This window comes from Chiloscyllium plagiosum, unplaced genomic scaffold (assembly GCF_037043375.1).
Source record: "Chiloscyllium plagiosum isolate Xiang-an unplaced genomic scaffold, Cpla_swu_hap1 HiC_scaffold_11, whole genome shotgun sequence".
Classification (NCBI taxonomy): domain Eukaryota; kingdom Metazoa; phylum Chordata; class Chondrichthyes; order Orectolobiformes; family Hemiscylliidae; genus Chiloscyllium; species Chiloscyllium plagiosum.
This window is the reverse complement of record NW_028270149.1, coordinates 41,157,924-41,185,363: the sequence shown is the minus strand read 5'-3', so window position 1 is coordinate 41,185,363 and position 27,440 is coordinate 41,157,924. Positions and strand designations below refer to the sequence as shown.

The window sequence follows — 27,440 nt, the reverse complement described above, 5'->3', positions numbered from 1 at the left end:
GATTTTAACTTAACTTTTATCATGCAATTTGCAATATCTTTGCAGCATTTTTGTCTTTTCAATTTCCAGATAGCAGTAACTAACTAGGAGACACTAAGTCACGAAGAGGAATCTGAAGTCATACTATAACTACACAATAACATTCAACTCAGTAGGCATCACTATGTACCACAGTACATTCCAAGCACAAATTTGGAGTATTTATTTCAAAAATAAATCTGCATCTTTTTCTTGGGTGTTATTTAATGCTGTTCCACTTCTAAATTTCTTTGAACATGTTAAACAGTTTTATATTTGCAATGTAAATCAGTAACAAGACAGACAAAGTAGCTCTCAAAATAGGATACATATGCTGAACAGTTTGGGTCGGGGTGGAATTTTGATAAGCCTGGCTTCATCAGTGAAAAGTATCCTGGGTGCCAAAAGCCCAAATGTTTTGTGATAAGATCGCTGTCCCCACCCCAATTTGAGAGTGGAACGGACAATATCTTGTAAACAAAATTCCGTTGATATTTTTTAGCACAACAAAAACAAATTTGTTGAGAAATTTACCTGTTGCATTAAATACTTTTTATCAATACCAAATTAATGATCATAAAAATGACCCTTTAGCAGTATTAGGGTGATGGACTACACTGTACATAGAATTTGAGCATTGGGTCAGTCCTGCCCACTACAAGGTATGATCATCCCTAAATAGGCTGTCACAGAGATGGGAGATAAACAAGAATGACGAGTCATGGTTTGACTAATGAAGAGGATTGGTACTACCTTCTCTTTATTGTTTCTATTTTTAATACTAGTTTTTGTACCCTTGCTCCCTTCAATGAATTTCTTTTGAGGTTGCTCAAATGAACAATTGGTGAGCTGCACCAATTAAGCTGCATCCCAGATTGATGTGCAGGCTATCTAACTGCTGAGGACGCAACCCAGGAAATATGTGGGTTTTAGGTTCTCTGACAAGCACACAGAATGCTGCAGAAACTCAGCAGGTCTGGGAGCATCAGTGGAGAGAGTAACAGAGTTGACATTGAGTCCATTTGACTTTTTTTCATAGAATCCCTACAGTGTGGAAACAGGCCCTTCAGCTCAACAAGACCACACCGACCCTCTGAAGAGTAACTCAGCCAGATGCATTCCTCTACCCTATTATCCTATATTTAACCCTGACCAGTGTACCTAACCTACGCATCCCTGAACACTATGGGCAATCTAGCAAATCCAATTCACTAACCTGCACATCTTTGGACTGTGGGAGGAAACCCGAGCACCCGGAGGAAACCCATGCAGACTGGGGGAGAATGTGCAAACTCCACACAGGCAGTTCCCTGAGACCGGAATCAAACCTGGGTCCCTGGCACCGTGAGGCAGCAGTGCTAACCACTGAGCCACCATGCCACCCTGAGTTCTTCTTTAGAATTTTTTTGGGTGGCATGGTGGCACAGTGGTTAGCACTGCTGCCTCACAGCGCCAGAGACCTGGGTTCAATTCCCGCCTCAGACGACTGACTGTGTGGAGTTTGCACGTTCTCCCTGTGTCTGCGTGGGTTTCCTCCGGGTGCTCCGGTTTCCTCCCACAGTCCAAAGATGTGCAGGTTAAGTGAATTGGCCATGCTAAATTGCCCGTAGTGTTAGGTAAGGGGTAAATGTAGGGGTATGGGTGGGTTGCGGGTCGGTGTGGACTTGTTGGGCTAAAGGGCCTGTTTCCACACTGCAATGTAATCTAATCTGATTCATTCAGATTAGAACCTGTGAGATCTGTTGAGTTTCTTCAGTACTTTTGTTTTAGATTTCCAGCATCAGTGGTAGTTTGCTTCTATTTGGGTATCTCTAATCTTTCCTTAAATACCATCAAGAAAGGTATTTTTCAAATGACTATTAAGATTTCAGAAGGTTCCACAATGTTGAATGGTGGCAATTTCCAAATTAGTACAGTGAAATAAACTTGCCCTAGTTCTAGTTATTCTGTCATAGGGCAATAGCTCGAAGCTAAAAGCTTTATCCAAGCAAAATAGAAAAAGGAAAAATAGCACAACTTAAAATCACTGAAGGTTAGTAATTGGTTCTAAAAAAAGGACTTGATGGCATTGTCACATGATTGTAGGGATTTTAAACATAATGTTGCTTTAAATATGTTTATTTTCTGTTTCCTTTCCAAATTTCCTTTTCAATCCTTATTGAAATTAATTTTACAAAAAACTGCAACTAGAGAGAAATCTGTTCTTTAGAACTGTTACTGAATCACTGAGACGGTTTTCATGAATAGGGTGGCCACTAATTTTTTTTTGATCAGATGATTTTTTTTTGGTTGATGACTCCAGAAATTGAACCCACTTAGTTCACACTCATTTTTAATGTCAATGCTGAATGAGTGAATTTTTAATGTCAATGCTGAATGAATGAATAGTTTTATCTATTAAGAAAATGAGTGAAGTCCACCCTTTGCCCCAATGTTGCATCCTGATTAGCTTTAAACTTTGCAAAGGTGGCAACCTGATCATTGATGTACCAAGTCTTGATATGTTCAAACTTCTTCAACTTCTCGGTCAGTGACCTTGATCACAAGGAAAATGGAGTTTTGTCTAGAAAGGCTCCAGCTGTCTGTCCTCTTGTGCAGGGCCTCAATATTTTTGAATCAGTGTGCTGGAATTAAAAATTGGTACTGAATGCCTTAAATGGGCAGGGTCATTCTTGTGTTCTTTGTGCTGCTGTCTCTAGGCTTTAATGGAGATGACAATCACTATAAGCGCCTTTGATCCAGTAACAGATCTGTGCATATTTCAGTGGTGTAATGCGAACTGCCACATTGTAATCTCGCTGCACCCCATTGAGGTCCACCCACTGATGTCCCGAAAATATACCGACAATCTTTCTTTCCCAATGCTGTTTCTCTGGCAACCACAATTTAGCATACACTCCGGAGCCACTGGAGCCTGGCTGAGCGTCACAGTGCTGGTAGATGAGATGAGGTGTCTCATTGATTATTCGGCAAAATCGATACACCAGCTGTCCAGGTCGGTCACTGTCAAATCCTGAAAAATGGATTCTGTTGCCCGCTACTTGGTCTGTAGTTGGCATAACTGTGATCTCCATGTGTGGCCTGTCATGAGGCCTCTTCAATTCCAGTAAAGCATAGTCATAGTCCATACTGAGGTCATTCTGAGATCGTATCCAACCCTTTGGTACCTGTGTGCGTTTGACACGTGACCACCTAGTCAATAATTTTGGTGGAAGTTTGGAACTTTTTGCCAACTTTTGGGTTTTGGGATTCTCTTGCAAAAACCCAACCTTTAATTTTTTCGCCCCCTTGACATAATCTTTCCCATCATGGATGCAATGTGCTGCTGTTAACACATGTCTATCTGACACCAGGACTCCTGTGCACCCTGTGGAGATTTTCACCGTTGTAGAAAAGGGGAAATGAAGCAAGAATTGCTTTCCAGAAATATCAAATCTTCCATCCACTCCGAAAATCTGCCTCTTACGCCGTAATCTCCTAGGGGTGTACTGTTTCAAGAGAAAGGTACTTGGATCAAAGTCAGCAAAGTCTACCATAGTGAGTGTTCGAGTGCCGTTGGTGTAAACTGTTTCATAAGAGAGATTTTCTTTTAAATCCTTTAAGGTAGGGTGAGCCTCTTTCCACAGGCACTCCTCATTGCAGTGAGTGGTCAGATCTGGCATAGCCTTTGCAGAGAATCGGGGTTTGTCCAACTTCAGTATTTCTTGGGGAAGGAACACTGGGATCTCAGGTCTATGCCAGGTCATATTGGAGTCTATGGCAGAGAACGAGGATTGCTTGGCAAAATAGAAAATAATGGCCAGGATCTGTAACAGGGTCATTGTGAAGGTCCTGCTCAAACAAAGAAGAGAAAAATATTTAGTGACTTCTTGTGAATGTTGAACTTGTAACTTTACATTCATGGGTTTACAAGTCTTAACACATTGCATTTTGCAAGTAAAAACCAATATTATAAAGTGTGACATTTAAAATCAGTTTTTACTGGTTTATCAATGAAAAATTCACAACTTTCTTGTTCATATGTTGAATTAGAAAACAAATTGTCTTACCAGGAAATTGGATACAAAAATTGCAAACATGCAAAGATGCAGGTTGGAGAGCCTTACTATAGTTATGTTAACAAAATTGATGCATTGCATTGTTACAGGCCATTCAGTCCCTCAAAACTGTTTCACCATTCTATGAAATCATGGCTGGCCTGTGACCTAGCTAGCCTTTGTCCCATATTCCTTAATAGCTACAATTAACCAAAATCTATCAATCTCAAATTTTAAGTGATTAATTGATTCACCATCAACTGCTATTTAGAAGGGAGTTCCAAACTTTGAGAACCTTTTTCATGAAAAAGTGCTTTCTAATTTCATTTCTGAGGGATCTGGCTCTAATTTATTTTGACTATTGAACTGTTGCCCTATCACTGACGACACCATCTGTCCCTTTTTTTCTTAAGGTCACATTTACTCAAGATTGCCGGTTTCTGCCCTCTGTCTTCATGTGACTGAACTGGCCAGTTCTTAACTTTCAGATCCTAGGTGTTGTGACTTAGATGGCGACGTTTTAATCTTTTTGAATGATTGGTAGCAAGCTTCTCCCAATTATTAATGATTTTACTTCAAGAAGAGCTTCAGAGTATTGTTGAAGAGCTTGCTTTGTCCTCCTTGGAACATTGGCCATTTAAGAGTTGAGAACGTAAGACATACCAGGGATGATGCTTTTTGCTCACTCAAACATTGTCATTGATTTTACAGGAGTGGTTTTTGAATGCGCGTGGATCAGGCTTCAAAAGGGATACTTGTGTTTGTTTCATGATTCTCTGGTTATGTCTGGAGGATGTAAGAGAGGCACTATTAGTGGAATTTCTCTGGTGCTGTTTGTGTCGCTGATATAGTGTTCAGGTCTCACTGTGATGCAGGAGTATGGTGGTGACAACTGCTCTGTATACTAGGGTTTTTGGTGATTTACAGAGATCTTTGCTGTCAAAAACACTGCTATAGTAGAAGAATGAGTTCACACAGTTGATCTACTGTTCAATGTCCTCATCAATGTTGGCCTTTTGAGAGATAGAATTGCCAAGGTGTGGCAAATGTTCAACATATTTCAGGGTCACTCCTTTAATGTATATGGGAAGTGGAATATATCAATGACTAAGTGTGATTTAATAGGTGGGTTATGTTTTGGCAACATTCAAGGTCAAATCAATTCTCTTGTATACAGAATTAAAAGGTATTCAGAATGGCTTGCAGAGCAGATTGAGTGAGCAGCAACACTGCATTTTTGATACAGAACGGGATGAGGTTAAAGAGTTACAAATCTTTGAAGCACAATCCAAAAGCATAATGATTTACTGAGTCAAATATTTTGGTCAGGTCCATGAATATAATACATTGTTCCTGGTGATGCCCTTGACATTTTTCTTGGATGTGTCTAGTATCAAGAGCATGCAAATACCCCTTGAGGAACTTTTATATAGCCCAATTAGCAGAATTTCCTCTAATTTATCCCTTCCCCTCAATATTGAGAAAACTGATGAAATTGCCATTTAATCTCTAAGCTTAAGGGAATACAAAACTAGTTTGTTTAACAAAAGCAGAAGTTACTGGAGAAACTCAAAAGGTCTGGGAGCATCTGTGGAGAGAAAGCAGAGTCAATATTTCAGGTCCAGTTACCCTTCTTCAGAATTAGTCACAGCTAGAAAAAGATCACATATATGCTGCAGACAGGGGGTAGTAAAGGAGTGCCTGGATAGAGTCAGAGGAACAAACAGATGGATAATGGTATGCCAGGGAAAAACAAAAGAGAAAAACTGATAATGGGGACCATAAGTATTTGAAAATGGATTGGCTGTGCTGAAACAGCCGTGTGATGATAAGGCCAGGGGTGTAGCGTGAATAAGAAGACTTGGAAGAAGGTATTCAGTCCCTAAAATAATTGAACTCAATATTGAGTCCTGATAAAGCTAAGCAGTCTCACAGCAGATCTAATTCTCGAGTCCTGTGCCATCCACTTGTGAATGGTGGTAAGCAATTAAACAACTAATAGGAGGGAGATATTTCACAATGGGGGATCCATTTGCAACAATTTCAGTCAGAAGTGTCAATTGATGATCCATCTTGATCTCCTCTGGAAGCCACCAGCATCACAGATGTCAGTCTTTGATTCACTCTAGAAATAGCTAAAGACATGGTTGTATCCAATGTCCATTGGTCGTGACAGCATTCCAGCAACAGTATTGACAACTCAGGGCACAATTAGTTTTGGAGCACAAGTCAATCTGTCCCAGTACAGCCTTAATGCTGGCATCTACCTGGCAATGTAGAAAATTGTTCATGCAAGTTCTGTATGTAAAGAAAAGGACAAATAAACACAATTACAACTCAGCCTACTTTTAACTATCAGTAAAGCAATGGAAAGGACCATTGACAGAATAATCAAGCAGCACTTACCAAATAAGCTGCTTTTGACCTAATTAGTGTCTTCAACAAACTCAAAGCTGAACTCAAAAGGAGATGAAGTGACACACTGCCGTTGACATCAGCTAAACCTTTAAGTGAGTATGAGGTGGCTGCAGCCCTAGCAAAACTAAAGCCAATGGGAATCAGAGAAAACTGCACTGTGTAGAGTCCTACCTAGCATGAAGCAAGATGGTTTGGGTTGTTGTAGGTCAATTCTCAGCTCAAATCCTTAGACACTGAAGCAGTTCATTTCCATATGCAGCCAGACCTGGGCAACATTTAGGTTTCGGCACCCATGTGGCAATTAATATTTGTGCTAAACAAGGACTATTTCCAACAAGAGAGAATCTAACCATCTTTCCTTGGAATTCAAAGTGTACTAGTTTTAAGATGCTCTGCAACAATTCACCAAGCCTTCTTTACTCTTCAAACCTGTGACCTCCAATACCTAAAAGGTTGACGAAGACCACCACCCAAAAGTTCTCCTCCAAGCTAAACACTGCCCTGACGTGGAACAATAATCACCGTCTCTTTACTGTCGCTGGGTCAAAATCCTTGCTTTCTCTTCCTAATAGCACTGTGGGTATACCAGATTGCAGAGATTCAATAAGGTGGCTTACCACTATGTTCAAGGGACAATTAGGATGAGAAATAAGAATCATACAATCCATACACTCTGGAAACAGGCCACTTGGCCCAACAAGTCCACACTGATGCCCCAAAGGGTATCCCACCCAGACCCATTCCCACCCAGACCCATTCCCCTACCCTATTGCTCTACATTTATCCTTGACTAACGCATCTAGCCTACACATCCCTGAATACTATGGGCAAGTTAGCATGGCCAATTCACCTAACCTGCACATCTTTGGACTGTGGGAGAAAACCCACACAGACATGGGGAGAATGTTCAAACTCCACACAGACAGACAATCGCCTGAGGCTGGAATCAAAGCCAAGTCCCTTGCACTGTGAGGCAGCAGTGCTAACCATTGAACCATCATACTGCACAATAATTAATGGCCTAGACAGTGACACAGATACTGTGTGAAAGAATAAACTAAAACCTCTTTCCAAGGAAAATATCTCATAGAAGAATTCCCTCCAAAGCAAATATATCCTTTCTATTGTTCTGGTGCCCAGAACTATGAGGGACTCCCACGTATTGGCTCACCAGGTCTTTGTACAGCTAAAATGTAACTTCTAACCCTTTTGGCTTCAATTCTTTCAGATAAAAAAACCCAACATTTCATTAGCTACAAAAGTTTGTAGTGCATAACTTTAGCATGATACATTTGTTTTTCATTAAAAATATGAATGACATACAATGATCAAGATATGCTATGTTTAACTCTTTTACAAGTTAAAGTGTATTTTAACTGCTAAAATAATTCATCAATATTTTGTTTAGGCCTTAAATCTTTTGTATCAGTTTCTTTAGCCCTCAATTCAATAGTGCAAAATCTAGCTCCTCTTAAATGCTTGCAGCATCAGTTTAGCCAGAGTAAAAGTAACTGTTCAAAGTAAAACCATTTTAAAAACCACTCTTTCTGGGTTTATCCTGTTCTTTGAACTTTCACTTTTCTTTTCTCCCATTACAAACATTGAAAATCTCGATTTATTTGTGGCCTTTGTACAAACTGTAGTCACAAAACTGAAACATGATGGTGCAAGCAAATAAAATGGAGAAAATTGATTTAAAGAGGAAAATGAGACAAAATGTATTCGCCACAAGTCCTGAAATTATTGTTGCTAATATTAAATGAACACTTAATGCATCCATATGATCCATGGCATTAAACGATGACACTATCCAATTTATTTTGAGGGGGGGAGCTAATGCCTTTAGAGTAGTCAACCTTCAATGCCATCCTGGAATTGCAAATATATTCAAAGTTCTTAATATCCTGCGTGTGTAATTTGCTCTGTTACCTCCAGATGGAAGCAAAGCTCTGGGAAAAGGCCTGATAACACAGTGTGAATATAACCCTTTTCCCATAAAGCAACTGTGCAATATTTTCCTTCACTCAGATGAATCCTTTGTGCCTACAGGCTCTTGGCTGCTCCTTGTGAAAGTCTATGTGCCAAGTTAATTATTTTGTTGCTATAGCCAGCCCAAACTCAAGGACACTCATACTTCATTCTGATGGGAGCCTAAAGGAATTTATTTTGTCTGTCACGTCCTAGTGTTTTAAGTGGATATTCGTAATAAAAATAGCAACAATAAATGCACTGCCTGTATGGGGCATGATATTTTAAAAACTGATAACCTATTTTATTTATGAAATAGCCATGATGTCCTTGCCAACAGTGACATTGTCAGCTGTACTATTGTGTATGTCCGAATATACTGACATTTTGGTTAAGTTTGCTTTTCTATGCAAGTATTTTGCTAGCTGGTGTGAGTCCATCATTTCTGGTGTTTAGAAGTAGATTATAAATTCATTTTGTTAAACATTGTAATCCACTAATTTCATCTCATCCTGAAAAGTCACTTGATGTGAACCCTGCTTTATACATAACTTGGATTTTCCAATAGAGATACATATCCAGACAGGTGGTATGGACTTCACAGAGGCAACCCCTGATCTTCACCACAATCCTGGCCATAGAGTTACCTGGCATTAAAAGGTGGGTTCCTTGTCCTCCTTGGATAATTGGGTTATATTTGGCAGGGAAGCTTGGCTTTGGTTCAAGGGAGATAAATTGCCCAATTGAACCATTGATCAATCATTAAGCAAGTGCTGCATTTGGAGTCCTTGTTTGTCTATTTTTTGTATTGATCATGTTATGGCATGACATGCTCTAGGCACACCTTTTGCTTCTAGGTTTCATTTTTGCCTCATCTCCATTTCAGAGTTGAAAAATGTGGTGCTGGAAAAACACAGCAGGCCAGGCAGCATCCGAGGAGCAGGAGAATCGACGTTTCAGGCATAAGCCCTTCTTCATCTCCATTTTAGCCCTGTAAGACCAACTTGTCTGTCTTTCAAACTCTACTGCATTTCACTCTTTAATAGAACTTGCTTTTTTCTCTTGGCCCACCCAGCCAGGTTTCAAAAACCTTATACATTTTTAACTTTTCCCACTTTAGATTAAGTCACATGTAATATTAATTATGTTTCTTTCTTCACAGATGTTGCCATAACCTTCTGAGTATTTCAACCTTTACATGTTTTATTTCACCATCTGTCGTATTCTGTTTTTCTATTAAAAAATGTTTGGTGATGGATTCAAGATGCTATTATCAACCCTTGTATAGAGCTTTTTAAATGTATCAGTGTAGCCCCAGACACCCATTTGCCAAGAAAATTGCATGGATATCTATACAATGTCATTCTATTATAAATTGAACAAAAGCTGGTAAATGTTTCTAGTAGCTTTAGAAAACCTGATCAGGAATTGGATTGACACCAAATGGATGAAAATTTGGCGCAATGAATCTCCCTGTAATTTCTAATAAGCTAATATTTTGTGTCTGATCAAAAAAAAAGTCAGATATGTTTGAATCCTGGCTTCAGACGAGTTGCCCACACTTGATTAGAATGGCATATCTGTTTCCCACTTAAGTTATCCTGTGTAAGCTCTTGGAATGAAAGAGATAAGTGAATGCCAGTTGGTTCTGAATTACAGCCAGTGTTTTGCAATGGTTATAGTCCACAGGGAACCGGTTTCTTATTACTCAAGCTCATTTCATTTGGGACATTGAGTCATCAAAAGCAAGTGTCAAGGAACCTTTCGTTTGGTCAATCTGGGCTGAAATTGGACCCACATCCCTAAGATAGGTTTTCACTTTTTAATTCCCATTAGATTTGATCTGTCCACATGTTGTGCCATTTAAAGAGGTGAAAGAATGCTTCCTTTGAGCTCAGCAATGTGCAAGAAAGGTCTGGAGGCAACTCATGTCTTCCTCTATGGCTAAACTTGTTTTGCCCAAATGAAGACATCTGTCTGGTCACTCATGAGAGTAATTGTGTGAGGGAAAGATTGCTTTGGTTGTTTTTCTCCCTCTAGTTACAAAAGGTCTGCTTTAAAAAATATTATACAGATGGGCTGAAGCCCATTAATAATTCCAAGAAGCAAAGCAATACAAGGAAATATCAGAGAATAGTGCTCAGTGAAAACCCATCTATCCATCTATCGAAGTATTTGGAATTAAGGTCTAAATTTGTGAATGTACACTCTAGGCTAAACCTTGGAACCTAATCTTCCAATCTGATAAAATAATACTTGATTTATGAAGACGTTTTCCTTTAAAGCACAGAGATCTGTTTGCAATGATGGATCAGAACCCATTTAGAGACTTTTAATTTCCACTGTGATTTTATCTTTTTGAAGCAAAAAGATTGCTACAGAAGAAAAAAAACCTGCAGATGTAAATTCAGTGACTGTCTGGTAAAGTCCTTTCAGAAGCCAATGAAATGTTGCATCTGTAAAGTGTCAGAGAAACTTCAAACAGGCTAGAGATCAAACAAGAGATAATGAAGGGTTGACTAGCCTTAGCTGTCAACAGAAAAACTCCTCATGCAGACATGTCTGTTTTACCTTCAAGTAATATTCATAAAAAATGGTAAAAAGCTGACTGCAACACTAGTCTATATGTGTGTTATTGGCTGGACACCCTGCTGTGTGTATTAGTGCTCTGTGAGGGCTACAACTTTGTCAATTGCCATTTAAGCATCCCTCCACTACAAGCAAAACACAAGAGAAGACTTCTGTCATTCTGAATGCTGGGATTCAATCGTATTTGAAAGGAATCCAAACAACAGCATCTCCTACAACCTGCAAAACCAGGAACCAAAAATTGACTGCTTAACTTGAGATCAATGTGACTGGTGCCATTCAGTAACAACTGCAGTGGGTCCTTTGCTCTTTACGAACATTTCAGAAACTGATCCACATATCCTTTCAACTTTTATCTTTTTGGACTCACACTTGTATATGCATCTTGCATATTATTTTTTTTTCTGCTGATTAAGTCATGAACTCAGTCTTTTTGTTAATTGTGGGCATTGGAGGCAGTATGTCAGGATGTAGAGAGGATAACTGAAGGGGGAATAACAACATTCAAGGAAAAAAGTACAGCACGAGAGGGAAAGGTGTAATAAGGGGGAGGGGTTTTTTCATAGATAGTCAGTACCACCCTGGTTTCACTGGGATGGAGGACAGTGCACTACTATGTCTGATATGGTAACTTGATGTTCCAGGGCCATGGGATAAAATGGGGAGATGGTCAGTTAAATTACTCAGTTGGTTGGGTGTGTGTAGATGATCAAAATAGTTAGGGAATACAGAGAGGGTCATCAGGAAGGCAATCTGTTGATCTGGGTGGGGTCCCTAGACTGGAGGTTAAGTACATGTCTCGCTCTGAAGTGTGACCACTGATCCCTGCCATCACCAATCAAGTAGCTATTGTGCAATGGAGAGGACAATGGTAGCCACCATACTGGAGTTGGTGGAGTATTTGTTTTGTTCCATGAGAAGGGCACATGATTTTCTTACAATGTTTGGCCCTTCAAAAGGACAATAGTATTAAACAGACACCTACACAGTACGGCGAAAGACACCCACGATCAGGGCACACTGTATGTGAACCTTGTGCATTCACCTGTGTGGAGTACTAATCCTGACCAAGAGTGCTCGTCACCACATTGTGCAACAACAATCACAAATGTATTAAGAGTCAACCACATTGCTGTGGGTCTGGAGTCACAAGTAGGCCACATCAGGCAAGGATGGCAGATTTCCTTCCCTAAAGGGGAACCAGATTGTCTTTTCCTGACAATTGGCAATGGTTTCATGGTCGTCATTGAACTCCTAATTCCAAATATTTATTGAATTCAGATGACTGGGAGACAGAAACAATGTTTTGTGACCAAGAAAGATTCACCTACTTGCCAAATAGCAATCACCTGCCAAGCCCCCTGCAGGACAGCAGGAGTTGCTCACTTCAATGAAAGCTAGTGCCAGAAATCCCATGAGGTCCTGCACTTGTGAGTACTTCCACCATTGGTGAGAGGGAACATAGCATGAGCACTGTACCACCAAGACACAGTGTATAGCTAATAAGGCAAGCTGTGGGTCATTAGTGAGTGATATCTCTCTAGGACTCATCGAGAAAAACCTTCCATTGAACTCACCACAATTGGCACTAAGTTGGCTTGTGGTAAAAGTCAGCCCATGATCGCTGCACAAATATCCAGTGGCCCAGGTTAATATTCCAGGGGCATGGAGTCATATCCTCCCATTGGGGGAATGGAAATTCAATTAATAATTCTGAATTTGAAAACTCAGGCTGAAAATTATTGTCATTTGGCCAAGTCTGAGCAGAGATGAATCTTTTTTGCCCTGTCGCCTGGAGGGTTTTTTCACTGTATCTTACTAAACTCATTAACCATTATTCCTCTACTATGATGCCCAACTTCATGTCCATACAGGATATACCATGGATCAATGTCTGTGTTGACAGCTTGCTGTTGAATGCTGATATATGATTGCCCCACATGCTAAATTATCCACATTCTTATCCTGACCTGTGTCCAAAGGGTTTCATGTAAATGAAGGGGTCAGTGATGTCTGGGACAGAGAGGTGTGCATCACACAGGGAGCCTTAGGTATGACAGGAATGAGAAATCCCACAGGTCAGTGTCCTGCACAGGTATAGGTCAGTTCAGTGTGCAATGTGGCTTGCACCCACTTCCCTCAGGCCAAGACACTTACCCTGCCCACTCAGTGTGACCTAGCCATTTTCTCCCCATTGTGTGCTTTTGATGTCCAGTATGATAGAAGATGACAATGAACATTCTTTGGTCGGTGGCTTGAAGAGTCTAGCTCCTCAGGTTGGTGAGACTCTAAACTCTACATTCCCTTACTAATAGTGCTTACAATAACCCATAGGCTTCACACCTCCTCAGGTCCCCACCCAAACAATCTACTTGAGTCTGCACCTGCCCATCTTCATCCCCAGCCCTTGGTGTTTAGAGTTGAAACTTTATTGCTGGAACAGCACAGCAGGTCAGGCAGCATCCAGGGAACAGGAGATTCGACGTTTCGGGCACAGGCCCTTCTTCAGGAAAGGTGTTTAGAGGTGTTTAGAGGTGACTGCGCCAGGTGCGGGCTTGCACTGTTTCCATCCACTACCTTGAAGCCAGGGTGCTCATGATAATGACCAAACCTTCCTCTTGCATTAGTCTGTTCTCAACCATGTTTTACCTCTACACTCTCTTACAAATGCAGTAGCCTTCCCCTTACAACTGTTATCCACCAGCCTGCAGCCCCCAATCCTAATGAATAGGCTCCTGAATGCCCTTCCCACACAGCACATCCCTACTCCCTTCCCCCCCACTGCACCCCCTCCCCCACCCACACACACACACACACATCTTTCTCTTTAGTCTCCATGGACAGACTCAATAGACTGAATGTGGCCCACCCTTTTGAGTGGTCTGACTGGACAGCCCCAGAGAGGTACCCAGGTCTGTGACTGATGCCTGTACATTTTTCTGACTGCACTAATGTGATCCCGAGATTGACTGTTATGGAGCCATGGAACTAACCATTGCCCTGGATTGTCTCTGGATTGCAGAGGTGTGGACTCCTTGACCAAGGTCACTTTGCCAAAATGCCTAACTGTGACCAATTCTTTTGGTTGGTATGAGAGGTTGTCCTCTGACTGGTGGATGTCTCCATGGATTTCAATGAAAACTGCTCCCTTAGTGGCTGTGGCAGAGGAGTGGTGATGGGATTGTTGGTTAGCTCAGTTGGCTAGACAGTTGGTTTACAATCAGTGATTGCAACAGCATGGATTCGATTCCCACACTGGCTTAGCTTACACTAAAGGTCTCTCCCCTTGCCTGAAGTATATGGATTCTAAGGTTAAACCACCATCAAAAGGACAATGGTGGTTTTATCTTTCCTTTATTCCACTAAGGCTTTGAAACATGGCTGTTTGCTTGCTACACATGCAATATGGCTACACATGGTGCAACTGAGATTGATGCAGCATACAGCAAAATGTCCACCCCTCCCATTTGACGGAGTACTGATGCCAGAATGGCTAGCTGCCCAGTCATGTGACTGCACGAATTAGCAATGACCGCGCTGGCAGGCACTATGCAAGTGAGCACTAAGATAGCAAGTAAGCAGCACTGTATGTAACCTGGTCCAATCGGAATTGGGTGCCGCCCACTGCACATGAAGTGTTCCTGCTGCAATCGAGCTGGTTGGTGGGGTGATCTGCCGGTCTGTGCAGGACACATGGGAAGTATGCAGTCAGCCAGGTAATTGCATGTCTGGTCTTTGCATAGTCAGGGTACCCTCGGAGAGGAAAGGTACATCTTTTTATCTGGTGCCAGGACACCTTTGGAGGAAGGGTTACTGCTCTTTGATTGCAGTTAAGCATGCTTTGGGATTATTAAAAAATAGCTATGCTTGGGTGTAAAATGTACATAAATGGATCTTTTAAAAAAAATCTTTCATGGGATGAGGTGGGTGTTAGTCATTAACGTGGCCAGCATATATTGCCCTGGAGAAACTGGTGGTAAGCTGCTTTTCCAAACTGCGGTAATCCTTGGGATATTGGGGCATCCACTGTGTTTTAGAAAGGGAGTTCCAGGATTTTGAATCAGCAACAGTGATGGTACAGTGATATAGCTCCAAGCCAGGATGGTGTGTGGCTTGGAGGGGAGCCTGCAGGTGGTGGTGTTCTTATGCATCTGCAGCCCCTGTCCTTTTAAAGGGTCGAGGTTGTGAATTTGGAAGGTATTGTTATAGGTATCTTGGTAAGTACAGATGAACAGAATGACTGTTGAAGGTGATGGATGAGGTGTTAATCAAATGGGCAGCTTTGTCCTTAATAGGGTCAAGTTGCTTGAGTGTTATTAGTCCTGCACCCATCCAGTAAAGTGGAAAGAATTCCATCACATTCCTGAATTGTGTCTTACAGATCATGGACCGGCATTTGGGAGACAGGAGGTGAGTTACTCAGCACAGAATTCCTAAACTCTGATGTTCAATTTAGCATTTACTGTATATGGCTTGGTAATGCCCAGGGTGTTGAAAGTGGGGGATTCACAATGAAAGTACCATTAAGCAAACTGAGAGGGTTAACTTCTCTGTTCCTGAACATAGGCAGCTAACAAGTGCCAGGAAGTGACAATGTTAATTGCCAAGAGCCCAAGCCTGGATATTACCCAGGTCTTGTTGTATATACTGCTACAGGTGTGTGTATCAGTGCACATCCCCACTTAAGGTTTTGTGGATTGGCCATGCTAAATTGCCCATAGTGGATAGGAATGTGCAGGGCAGGTGGATTAGCCATATGAAATGCTGGGTTACAGGGATAGGGGTAGGGATGTGTTGGTCTTTGGAGGTTGGTGTGGACTTGATGGGCTGAATGGCCTGATTCCACACTGTATGGATTCTGTGAACTGATGATGCTATCAACCAGCTTGTTAATGACTGGAGCTGTTAAAGCTGTCAGTGAACAGTTTTAATAAATGTGTGGAGTTTAAAGAAAATCGTAAATTAATTTCAGCTGCATGACTGATTTCCCAAGCTATTATTTTCATACCAGGGTGTCTATCAAGGGAGCATTTTGATGGACAGCTTCAACTGTTTATAAAATAGATTTAAAAAAAATGATGTGGGGTTAAGTGAAATGTTTAAATGCTAATCAGTTATTAAAAATAGCCACATTGAACCAGACGTATACTAAGACAATTTGACAGCAGTGTAGACTTAATCTGAAAATTCACTATTAAGGATAGTAATGAGATAACAACATAGCACAATTTTTATGGCATATGCTGTCTTGAGATACTTATAGCTGTTTAAAAATAAGCTGTGAATTACTTTGGGAGAATAGGCACAAAATGTTGTTTGTAACTGGAGAATAAGGCCAAAAGTTGCCAAAAGTCTAAAAGTTCATTCTTAACTTGAAACAAATAGCGATGCTTGTCTAGAGCACATCTTTATTAAGTTGTTGTTGTATCTATTTTCAAAGTCCTAATTGTATCAGATAATCTTGTAGTCCTCTGTGGGCTCTTTCCCTGGGAAAACTGGCTTACTATCCAAAACAAGAACCTCTTCTCAAACTTAAAGTTTTTTTTAATGCTAGTATTGCTGAAAACTATATTTTTAGTTAAACTGCAAGGTGGGATTAATATATTGACCAGATTTGATTTATTTTACGTATCCTTTGTTTCAATTTGTGGATAAATCTTCCACTTCAGGATTATCCTGATAACATTGTTGATTTTGCTGAACCTCAACATGAGAGCACTTTTAACTGCGTAATATATTTTGGGGAAGAAACAAACAATGGGCCTGACAAATTTAATTTGCTTTAAATGGTCCTCTTTCAATCATGTCATTACCTTTGACTATAATTTCCCTTTTGCTCCTCCACTTATCCATCATCCATTCTTCATCTTGTGTTGAATTGCTTTTCCTAAAGTAGTGTCCATTTGTACTATTAAAGCAGCAATCCAAATATAGCAAAATTCAGGTACGAAGGGAGTTTCAATGATTAATATGTTCAGTTCTGCCTTGTAGTAGAGAATGAACTGATTGCCAAAAATAATCCAAGACAAATAGCAATGCACATTCTTTTTTCAAGTTGCTATCGTATCTATTTTCAGATCAGCTAATCTGTTACAATAGTCCATTTTCAATAGGCCCCAGGAAAGCAAACTTTGGAAGCCATAAGGAACTTGGTAGAAACTGGTACACTGCAGCAGAGAGTGGGATGCAAGATACCCTCAAGTACTATTTACTAGGTGTAGCTGAACGAGGTTAGACCTTTAAAAGAAATTATGCAAGTGCAGAATGAGCTTGGTGAAGCTTGTGATTTTTGGACAAAGTGCAATTTACAAGATCAATGGGAGTGCAGTCCAATTTGGAAAGTGAGCTAGCAAGATACTAGGCAGTGCCATCTGTCTTGACCATGTTTGTGATTTGATGTGTGCTGTGGAGTGCTCAATAGCATTTTGCTAATCATATTAATTCTGGATATTAGACTGCAAGTTCCGTAGTAGATTTTATTATTGTTCCAACTTTGTATAGCAAAATTATTTTTGATTCTTTTAAAAAACTATGGAATCCTGTAGCTTAAAAATACGGTCGAATCATATGGTTTTATTCTCTTTGCAAGTCCTTGAGAGTTCACACTTCAAATGTTACATATTTAATGCTCTCCCTTGGTCTTTACATCCATCCTCTTATCAAATTCTTTCATGTTTTGATTCTTCTTTGGTCCATCTAAAACCTTCGAATGATATCAAAATGACGGACACATTCATTACCCCAGTACATCTTATCAATTCCACTGAAGTCCAAGATATTCCAACCCATCCACAAGCATACATCATTGGAAATTCTGATTTCAAAAGAAAAAAGTTTTTTTGGTATGTGTCAAAGCATTGTTTAGTTAAGAACTTTTACTCTGCAACCTTGAACTTATAAAATTTGGAAGAAAATCTAACTTAGTAGGCCTCCAAAAACAAAACATATTGAAAATAAATTCATGCAGTGAGGATATGACTTCATACTGAACTTTGTTCAATGTCCAAAAGTCAAGAATAATTATGTGTCTTAGTTCACCAAACAGCTAATCTGATTTTATTCTTGCAAATCATTATCAGACAAAGATAGAAAGTAATTTAAAACTTTTCACTTTGTAATTGCATTCTTATGGGTAGGCAGAATATAAATGTGTGATTTTCCATCACTAATTTAAGTGGATCTCAATAATGTTTAATGTGGCAAAGTTATCCAGTTTTTCTGTATGCTAATACATTTTCTACCTTACTTAACCTGAGAATTTGAATTTTAAATGAACCCCCAAACTGCTGGTAAGCATAACCATCCATTCTCATGTCAGTACAGGTCCTTAAATGAAATAGGGTTGGCTAGTTTTAATTAACAAGCTTGCAGAATAAATTTGAGCACAATACAATAATTTGAACCAAGAGAAACTCAGGGCAGCACAGTGGCCCAGTGGTTAGCACTTCTTCCCTCACAGCATCAGGGACTCAGGTTCAATCCCACCCTTGGGCGACTGTTTATGTGGAGTTTGCACATTCTCCTTTTGTCAGCATGGGTTTCCTCCCACAGTCCAAAGATGTGCAGGTTAGGTGATTGGCCATGCTAAATTGCCCATAGTGTCTAGGAATATGTGGATTAGCCATGAGAAATACAGGGTGATAGAGAAAGTCTGGGTGGCATGCTCTCAGAAGAGTTGGTCTGGACTTGTTGGGCTAAATGACCTGTTTCCTCACTGTAGGGATTCTGAAGGGCAATTTTAATGTTGGAACTGGAGAAGAAAAGAGAGCTCCTGATGTTAGTATTGAGTTACATCATTAGAGGCAGTGTTAAGAAATATTCTGCCCCGTGTACTGAATGCATACTGGAATTATGGGTCTTTGGTTCATACACAATAGGTATATGAAGCTGAAGCTGCAGAAGAGAAGGTCTGAGTTGTATCAGGTAATGGTTTGAAATGAGTTAATATTGAAGTTGCATTAACTCAACCCAGCCTGATGATGTCACAACATTTGGGTGCAGAAACAGTTGGTCTTGCACAAGGTCCTGATGGAGACAGATATAACAATTGTGATAGATGTAATTATACCTAATTAGTTAATGGTAACTGTATCTATTGCTATTATGCAACAAGATACACACTGTTTTGTAAGACAAGTATGTTGTCTTAGTAAGACTCTCGTGTGGTCTAACCTCAACCACTGCTCATGAGACAGGCCCTTCAACTCAGCATAGAAAAGAGTATTGGTGCCAGTGAATAACCCTAGTCATTAGTGGCCAGAAGTTGGCACCCAGAACCCAAAACAGCACTCTGTGCAGAGGGAGTTGTGGAGGGCTGTCCACAGAAGTTTGTACTGGTTTTCAGAGAGTACTTCTACTCTCACCTCAGCCAGGATATGGGAGAAACGTGTGAAGTGCCTACAACGTATTAAGTTGTCAATTATAAATATACATTTTTCAAAAAAATCTTCCGATCTAAAGACAGCAAGAAATATTTCAATATAAATTATCTCCAGTCCTTCACATCCAACCATATTTCCACTCAATTCTTTATGTTGAATTTAAAATTTACTCCTATAAACCAGTGGTGCTTTTATGCACTTGGGAGCTCTTCGTCCTCTCATTTCTAGTCTTCAGTTTCAATTTAAAGCTGCTTTTACAGTGCGTGAAACCTATTACATCATAAAGTGCCAGGCTTCTAGGTCTTGGCAGTTTTACACTTTGTTTGCAGTGAATTTATGAGATCCAAAATCCCAAATTTTGCACACAATATGTAAAAGAACCTTTTAAACAATATATTGAATTCCTGCAGTGAACTCTTGTGTAATATTAGCAGATGTAGCACCTCTCACTGCACATAGGTCATATGCTTCATGGTAACATAATATCCATTCCTCTCACTGAACTTCCCTCACACCCCTACTCTTAACACTTTGTCCCTCACACACACAATTTCTTATTTACTCCATGCCCCTCACTTTAATATATCTGATACATTTACATCCACTGTCACCCTACATTGCTCATTGTTAAAATTGCTGATGTCCTAAATATTTCTCATTATTTGATCTAATCTCCAATTTTCCACATATATGCTTTTCACTACCTCAGGCTTTGGCATATTCTGCATGCCTCATAGTAACATTCTATGTTCTATCCCTCAATTTTGATATGATGTTTTCTAATATAAAGTGTCTGTATCACTACTCCATAGGGAGTATTCTAGTTTTCAGAATCACCAAATGGTCTAACATTAACCACGATGCACTAATCTTGATGACAAGACAGAAGTGAGTACCACTTCTACTCTCTTGCTTTTTCGAATTCCTACATAATTACAATCAAAAGCATAAAGGCTAGCAACAAGAATGAGAAACATAAGCAATTACATGGCAATAGAAGATTTTCAGTGATGCAATTCACTATCAGTTGACAATACAGCAGGTACAGGTGAGTTATGAGGTGCCTCCTGGACAACAGGGAGGAGCTGCACTAAAGTAAAATAAAGAACTGCAGATGCTGGAAATCTGAAACAAAAACAGAAAATTGCTGGAGAAACTCAGCAGGACTGGCAGCATCTGGGGGGATGAAAGCAGAGTTAACATTGAGTTCAGTGACCCTTGATCAGAACTGAAGAAATACATTTGAAATGAAGAAAGGATTAGCAGGGAATGAGTGGGCCTTCTAGAGACTAAAGGACAATCTGTGCATGGAGCCAAAGAGTGTGGATGAGATCTTAACTAACTATTTCTCATCTATATTCACAGAGGAGAAAGACATTGTAGGTGGGGATTTCAGTTGGGATGATGAGGTTCTGAAACACATTAAGATTAATAAGGAGGAGGTATTAACTGTATTAGCAGGCATAAAGGTGCAGAAATCCCAAGAGACTGATGAGATGCATCCCAGGCTGCTTTGGGAGGCAAGGGAAGAGATTACTGGGGCCCTAGCAGAGATATTAAATACATCATGGCCACAGATGAATGAAGGATCGTTAATGTAATTGGTTTGTTAAAGAAGGGCAGTAAGGATAGGCCTGATAATTACAGACCAGTTAGTCTGATGTCAGTAGTAGGGAAATTATTGTACAAAATGGAGGGACAAAATTAAAAAAACATTTGGCAAGGCTGAGATTGATCAGGGATAGTCAGCATAGATTTGTTGCAGGGAATTTCTGCCTGACTAATTTTTTTTTAAAAGTGACTAAATTTATTGAGGATAGTAATGCAGTTGATGGGGTTTACATGGACTCCAGTAAGGTTTTTAGTTGTGTCCACATATGGAAGACTGGCCCAAAGAGGTGGGATCCAAGGTTAGTTAGAAACCTGGATCCAAAATTAGTTTGCATGTGGGGGGCTAAAGGGTGATAATAGAGGGTTGTTTTGTGATTGGAAGCCTGTGACCAGGTGTGTGACACAAGGACTTTCAGTTGGGGCCCTTGCTGTTAGTTATGTACATTAATTATTTGGATGTGAATGGAGAACTTATCATTAGTAAATTCACAGATGACACAAAAATTAATGTTTTTTTTATAGTGAGGAGGATGGTCTCAGGCTACAGTTTGATATTGATCAGCTGGTAAATTTGGACAGAGCAATGGCAGATGGAATTTAATCCTGATCCTGATAAACAAAGCAATGCATTTTGGGAGGTTAATAAGAAAGGGATAAACACACTAGGAACCTACCATTCGTTGAGAAACAAAGGAACCTTGATATACAAGTCAACACATATGAAGATGTCAGCACAGGTAGACAGGGTGGTGAAAGTGGCATATAGGATGCTTGTCTTCATTAGTTGAGGTGTAGAATAGCAAGGAAGTCTTGTTACAACTTTATAAAACATTGGTTAGGTCATAGATGGAATACAGTTTTAGTTGCCACACTATTGGAAGGACATGATTGCACTGGAGTGGGTGCAGAGGAAATTCACCAGGATGTTGCCTGGGATGAAAAATCTCAATCGTATAGAGTCATAGAGCACGGAAACAGACCCTTCGGTCCAACCTGTCCATGCTGAACATAATTCCAAACTAAACTAGTCCCACCTGCCTGCTTATGAGGAGAAACTGGATAAGCTGGGTTTATTGCAGAGGAGGATGAGGGGGATCAGATTGAGGAATACAAAATTATAAGAGGAAAATAGAGGGAAGATCATGAGAATTCTTTTTCCATGGCAGATGTGTCTCTTACCAGAGGGCACAAGTTTAAAAAGGGGAGTGTGTGATTTAGAGGGGATGAGGAAAAAATGTTTTCACCCAGAGGGTGGTAAAATATGGAATGCACTGCCCGACATGGTGGGTGGAGGCAAATACTCTCTCAACATATACGAAGCATCTCAATGAGCACCTAAATTGCCACGGCATAGTTGCTTATGGACCAAGTGCAGATAAGTGGGATTAGTGTAGTTTGGCATTTGTTGGTTGGCACAGATGGGGTAGGCTGAATGGCCTGCATTTCTTCTGCATGACTGTAGGACATAATGGAAGAAGCCATTGCATGCCACAACCTGAATCAGATATGACTGCTAGAGAGAACTCCTCAAACTAGACAAGAACAAAAATTGAATTAAAGACGCCTTAAATTAGGTACATAGCTTATGTACTGACAGTGAAAGGACTTTGCCTGGATCCCGTAGCAGATTTGTAGCAATGAACAAACACTAAGTGGTAGAAAATCTCAGTAGTTCTGTGGTCAGGAAAACAGAGTTAACTTTTCAAGTCTAATGTGGCTGTTCATCAGGACAGTAGCTAACTCTTCTGAAGAACTCACATTAGACTTGAAACGATAGAATATAGAACATAGAAAAGTACAGCACAGAACAGGCCGATATTGTGCCAAGGATTAATCCTAATGTAAAATAAAATAACCTAACCTACATGCCCCTCAACTCACTGCTGTCCATGTGCATGTCCAGCAGTCACTTAAATGTCCCTAATGACTCTGCTTCCACCACCACCTCTGGTAACACATTTCATTCATTCACAACTCTGAGTAAAGAATCTACCTCTGACATCTCCTCTATACCTTCCTTCTAATATCTTAAAACTATGGCCCCTCGTGCCAGTCAATCCTGCCCTGGGGAAAAGTCTCTGGCTATTGCCTCTATTCATGCCTCTCATTACCATGTATATCTCGATCATGTCACCTCTCTTCCACCTTCTCTCCAAAGGGAAAAGTCCGAGCTTAGACGACCTTTCTTCATAAGACAAGCCCTCCAATCCAGGCAACATTCTGGTAAACCTTCTTTGCACTCTCTCCAAAGCCTCTGTATTTTTTCTATAGTAGGGCGATCAGAACTGGATACAATATTCCAAGTGTGATCTCACCAGGGACTTGTAGAGCTGTTGCTCTTAAACTCGATCCCCCTGGTAATGAAAGCCAAAACACCATATGCTTTCTTAACAACCCTATCCATTTGGGTGGCAACTTTGAGGGATCTATGTACTTGAACACTAAGATCCCTCTGTTCCTTCACACTGCGAAGAATCCTGTCTTTAATCCTATATTCAGCCTTCAAGTTCGACCTTCCAAATGCATCACTTCACATTTATCCAGGTTAAACTTCATCTGCCATTTCTCAGACCAGCTCTGCATCCTGTCTATGTCGCGCTGCAGCCTGCAATAGCCCTCAATACTATCAACGGCATCTCCAACCTGTGTCATTTGCAAATTTACTAACCCACTCCTCAACTTCCTCATCCAAGTCATTTATAAAAAACTACAAAGAGCAGAGGCCCAAGAACAGAGCCCTGCGGGACACCACTCAACACTGGCCTCCAGGCAGAATAATTTCCATCAACAACATTCACTGCTTCTGTCATCCAGCCAATTCTCCCTGACTTTATGAATGAGCCTACCATGGGGAACCTTATCAAATGCCTTGCTGAGTCCATACACACCACATTCACGCTCGACCTTCATCAACCTGTCTTGTCACCTTCTCAAAGAAATCAATAAGATTAGTTGTGCATGACCTGCCCCTCACAAAGCCATGCTGACTGCCTTCAATCATGCTATGCTTTTCCAAATAGTCATAAATCCTATTCCTCAGAATTCTTTCCAAAACCTTGTTGACCACAGACATAAGACTGATTGGTCTGTAATTGCCAGGGATTTCCCTATTACCTTCGGGAACAACATTTGCCTCCTTCCAATCCTCCGGAACAACTCCTGTGGAGAGTGAGTAAGTAAAGGTCTTCGCCAGTGGCTTAGCAATTTTTTTTCTTGTTTCCCAGAGCGTCCTAGGATAAATCTGGTCTGGCCCCAGGGACTTATCAATCTTAATGTTTGCCAAAATTTCCAGCACATCAACTTCATCAGTCTTGATTTGTCCAAGCCTGTATCCCAGCTTCTCAAAGTTCACATTCACAACAAGGTCCCTTTCCTTAGTGGAAACTGAAGTAAGAAACTCCTTCATGGCTTCCCCCAGCTGCTCAGACTCCACACACAAGTTCCCGACGCTGTCCCTGATCGGCCCTACCTTCTCCCTGATCATTCTCTTATTCCTCACGTATGAGCAAAATGCCTTTGGGTTCTCCCTAATTTTTCCTGCCAAGCCTTTCTTGTGCCCCCTCCTGGCTCTCCTCACTCCATTTCTGAGCTCCTTTCTAGCAAGCCTGTAATCTTCTAAAGCTGTGCAAGATCCTTGTTTCCTCTCCCTTACCTAAGCTGCCTTCTTCCTTTTGGTGAGAAGCTCCTCTGTTCTTGTCATCCAAGGCTCCTTAATCTTACTCCTTCTTACCTGTCTCAGAGGGACAAATTTGTGCATCACTTGCAACAACTGCTCCTTAAACAGCCTCCACATGTCTGCTATGTCTTTCCTGTGGAACAATTGCTCCCAGTCTGTATTTCCCAACTCCTGTCTGATAGTGTCATAGTTTCCTTTTCTCCAATTAAATACCTTCCCATGGTAACTGCTCCTCCAAGGCTACAGTAAATGTGAGGCAGTTGTGGTCAGTGTCACCAAAGTGTTCTCCCACCGTGAGATCTGACACCTGTCCTGGCTCATTGCCGAGCACCAAATCCAAAATGGCCTCTCCCCCATTGGCCTGTCTACATATTAAGTAAGGAAACCCTCCTGAACACACCTGACAAAAACAGCTCCATCCAAACCATCTGCAATAAGGAGGTTCCAGTTAATATTAGGAAAGTTGAAGTCACCCATAACAACCCTGCTACATCTACATTTTTCTAAAAGCCTGCCGGCATTTCATTTCTTCAATCTCCCTACTGCTATCAGGGGGTCTGCAGAAAACCCCAATGAGGTGGCAGCTCTCTTGTTGTTCCTAGCTTCCACACATACTGACTCAGTAGACAAACCTTCCTCAACAACCTTCATTTCTGTAGCTGTGATGCACTCTCTGAGTAGCAATGCTACTACACCCCCTCCTCTTTTTCCACCCTCCCTGTTCTTTTTAAATGTTTTATACCCTAGAACATCTAGCTACCATTCCTGCCCTTGTGAAACCCACATCTCCGTTATGGCCACAACATCATAGCCCCAAATACTGATCCATGCTCTAAGTTCATCACTCTTATTTCTAACACTCCCTGCATTAAAGCAGACACACTTTATCCGATCCCTTTGTTTGAGCAGGTGAAAAACCTTCCCGATAGATTCACTACATCCTGTCACTGGCCCATCTACAACTACCTCCCTCTCAGACATGTGGCTCTGATTCCCACCCCCTTGCCAAATTAGTTTAAACCCACCTAAACCATACGAGCAAATCTCCCACCCAGGACATTTGTGCCCCTCCAGTTCCGGTGCAACCCGTCCTTCATGTACAGGTCCCACTTTCCCCAGAAGGTATCCCAATGGTCTAGGTATCTGAAGCCCTCTCTCCTGCACCAGCCTCACAGCCACGTGTTAAGCTGCATTCGCTGACTGTTCCTCATCTCACTATCTCAAGGCACCAGTAGCAAACCTGAGATGACTACTCTACACATCCTGCTCTTCAGCTTCCAACCTAGCTCTCTGTAGTCACTTTTCAGATCCTCAATCCCTTTCCTAGGCTATGTCATTGGTGCCAATAGGTACCACGATTTCTGGCTGCTCACCCTCCCCCTTCAGAATCCTGTAAACCCGATCGGCGACATCCTGGATCCTGGTACTGGGGAGGCAACATACCTTCCGGGAGTCCCGTTCCTCACCACAAAATCTCCTGTCAATTTGTCTAACTATTGAGTCCCCTACCACTAGCAATTTTCTATTTTCCCCACTTCCCTTCTGAGTTACAGTGCCAGGCTCAGTGCCAGAGACCTGACAACTATGGCTTCCCCTGGTAGACCGTCCGCACCAGCAGTATCCAAAATAGTATGCTTATTGCTGAGGGGAATGGCCACAGGGGATCCCTGCTCTGACCATCAGTTCCCTTTTCTCCCCCTGACTGTAACCCAGCTGTCCTTATCCCGTGTCTGATGAGTGACCACCTCCCTGTACATCCTCTCAATTTCTCCCTCATCCTCCCGGATGATCCGCAGTTTATCCAGCTCCAGCTCCAGTTCCCTAACTCGGTTTTCGAGGCTTTGGAGTTGGGTACACTTTCCGCAGATGTGGTTGGCAGAGACATGTGTAGTGTCTCTCACTTGCCACATTCTGCAAGAGAAACATGCAACTGTCCTATCAGCCATACCCCACTAGTGTGAAATCTGCACAGGACTAAATAAAGGAAGAGAAGAAAAGGGAAAACAAAGAGAAAACCTGAAAACTTACCGAGTTTACAAACTCTTACTAAGGTTAGAGGAGGTGGGTGGGAGGGTGGCCCTATGGTGTAGGGTCTTGGGTTTAGATCTCACCCACTTAAAAAAAAAGTCTTCCCTGCAGCTGTCATTTCTCTCCGCCCTCTCTCCTCGCCGCTTGTTCAAAAAATTTAGGATTTTACTCACCTTCCCAGCAGTCCTCCGCTCCTCCAAACAAATGGAGGCCCTGATGCCTTAGGTTAGCTTTTTAAAAGTTTCTCGGTCCACAGATGCTGCCAGACATGGGTTTTTCCAGTATTTTCTGTTTGTTGCTGATTTCCAGGATTCACGATATTTTACTTTTATTTATTGCAATAATGGACATTGAATGTGAAAGACAAGCATCGTGTTCAAATCAAGCAAACCATACAACAAGATGCTACTTTCCAAATGCTGCAACAAATAGTATTGAAAGAAATGGCCCAAACAGATGTACCTGTTGTTACAAGAGAGAATTGAGCACACATATGACATGATAACCCAAGATGGCATCTTGTACAAAGGGAAGAGTCATTATCCCCAGGGAGATGAAAAATGAGATGAAGCATATGCATTCAAGCACACAAAGAATGGAGTCAAGTCTGAGGGAGGCAAGAGGTGCGAATTCTCAGACATGAACAGTGAGATAAAAGACTATTTCAGCCATTGCACAGCTGGTAATGTATATCAAGAAAACTAAAACAGCTTA

General features: G+C 41.1%; 1 protein-coding gene across 6 annotated transcripts in view; it reads right to left on the bottom strand.

Moving 5' to 3' along the window:
• Nucleotides 1-1,537: 1,537 nt before the first annotated feature.
• The window catches only part of LOC122557273 (serine protease 23-like), a 270,056-nt gene continuing 244,153 nt past the window's right edge, over nt 1,538-27,440 (bottom strand). For all 6 annotated transcript variants that reach the window (XM_087992000.1, XM_087991999.1, XM_087991998.1 and 3 more), the window contains one exon: nt 1,538-3,849. In XM_087992000.1, the coding sequence (XP_087848126.1) occupies nt 2,721-3,839 (1,119 nt within the window). In that variant the 5' untranslated portion in view covers nt 3,840-3,849 and the 3' untranslated portion in view covers nt 1,538-2,720. The remainder of the gene's footprint in view (nt 3,850-27,440) is intronic.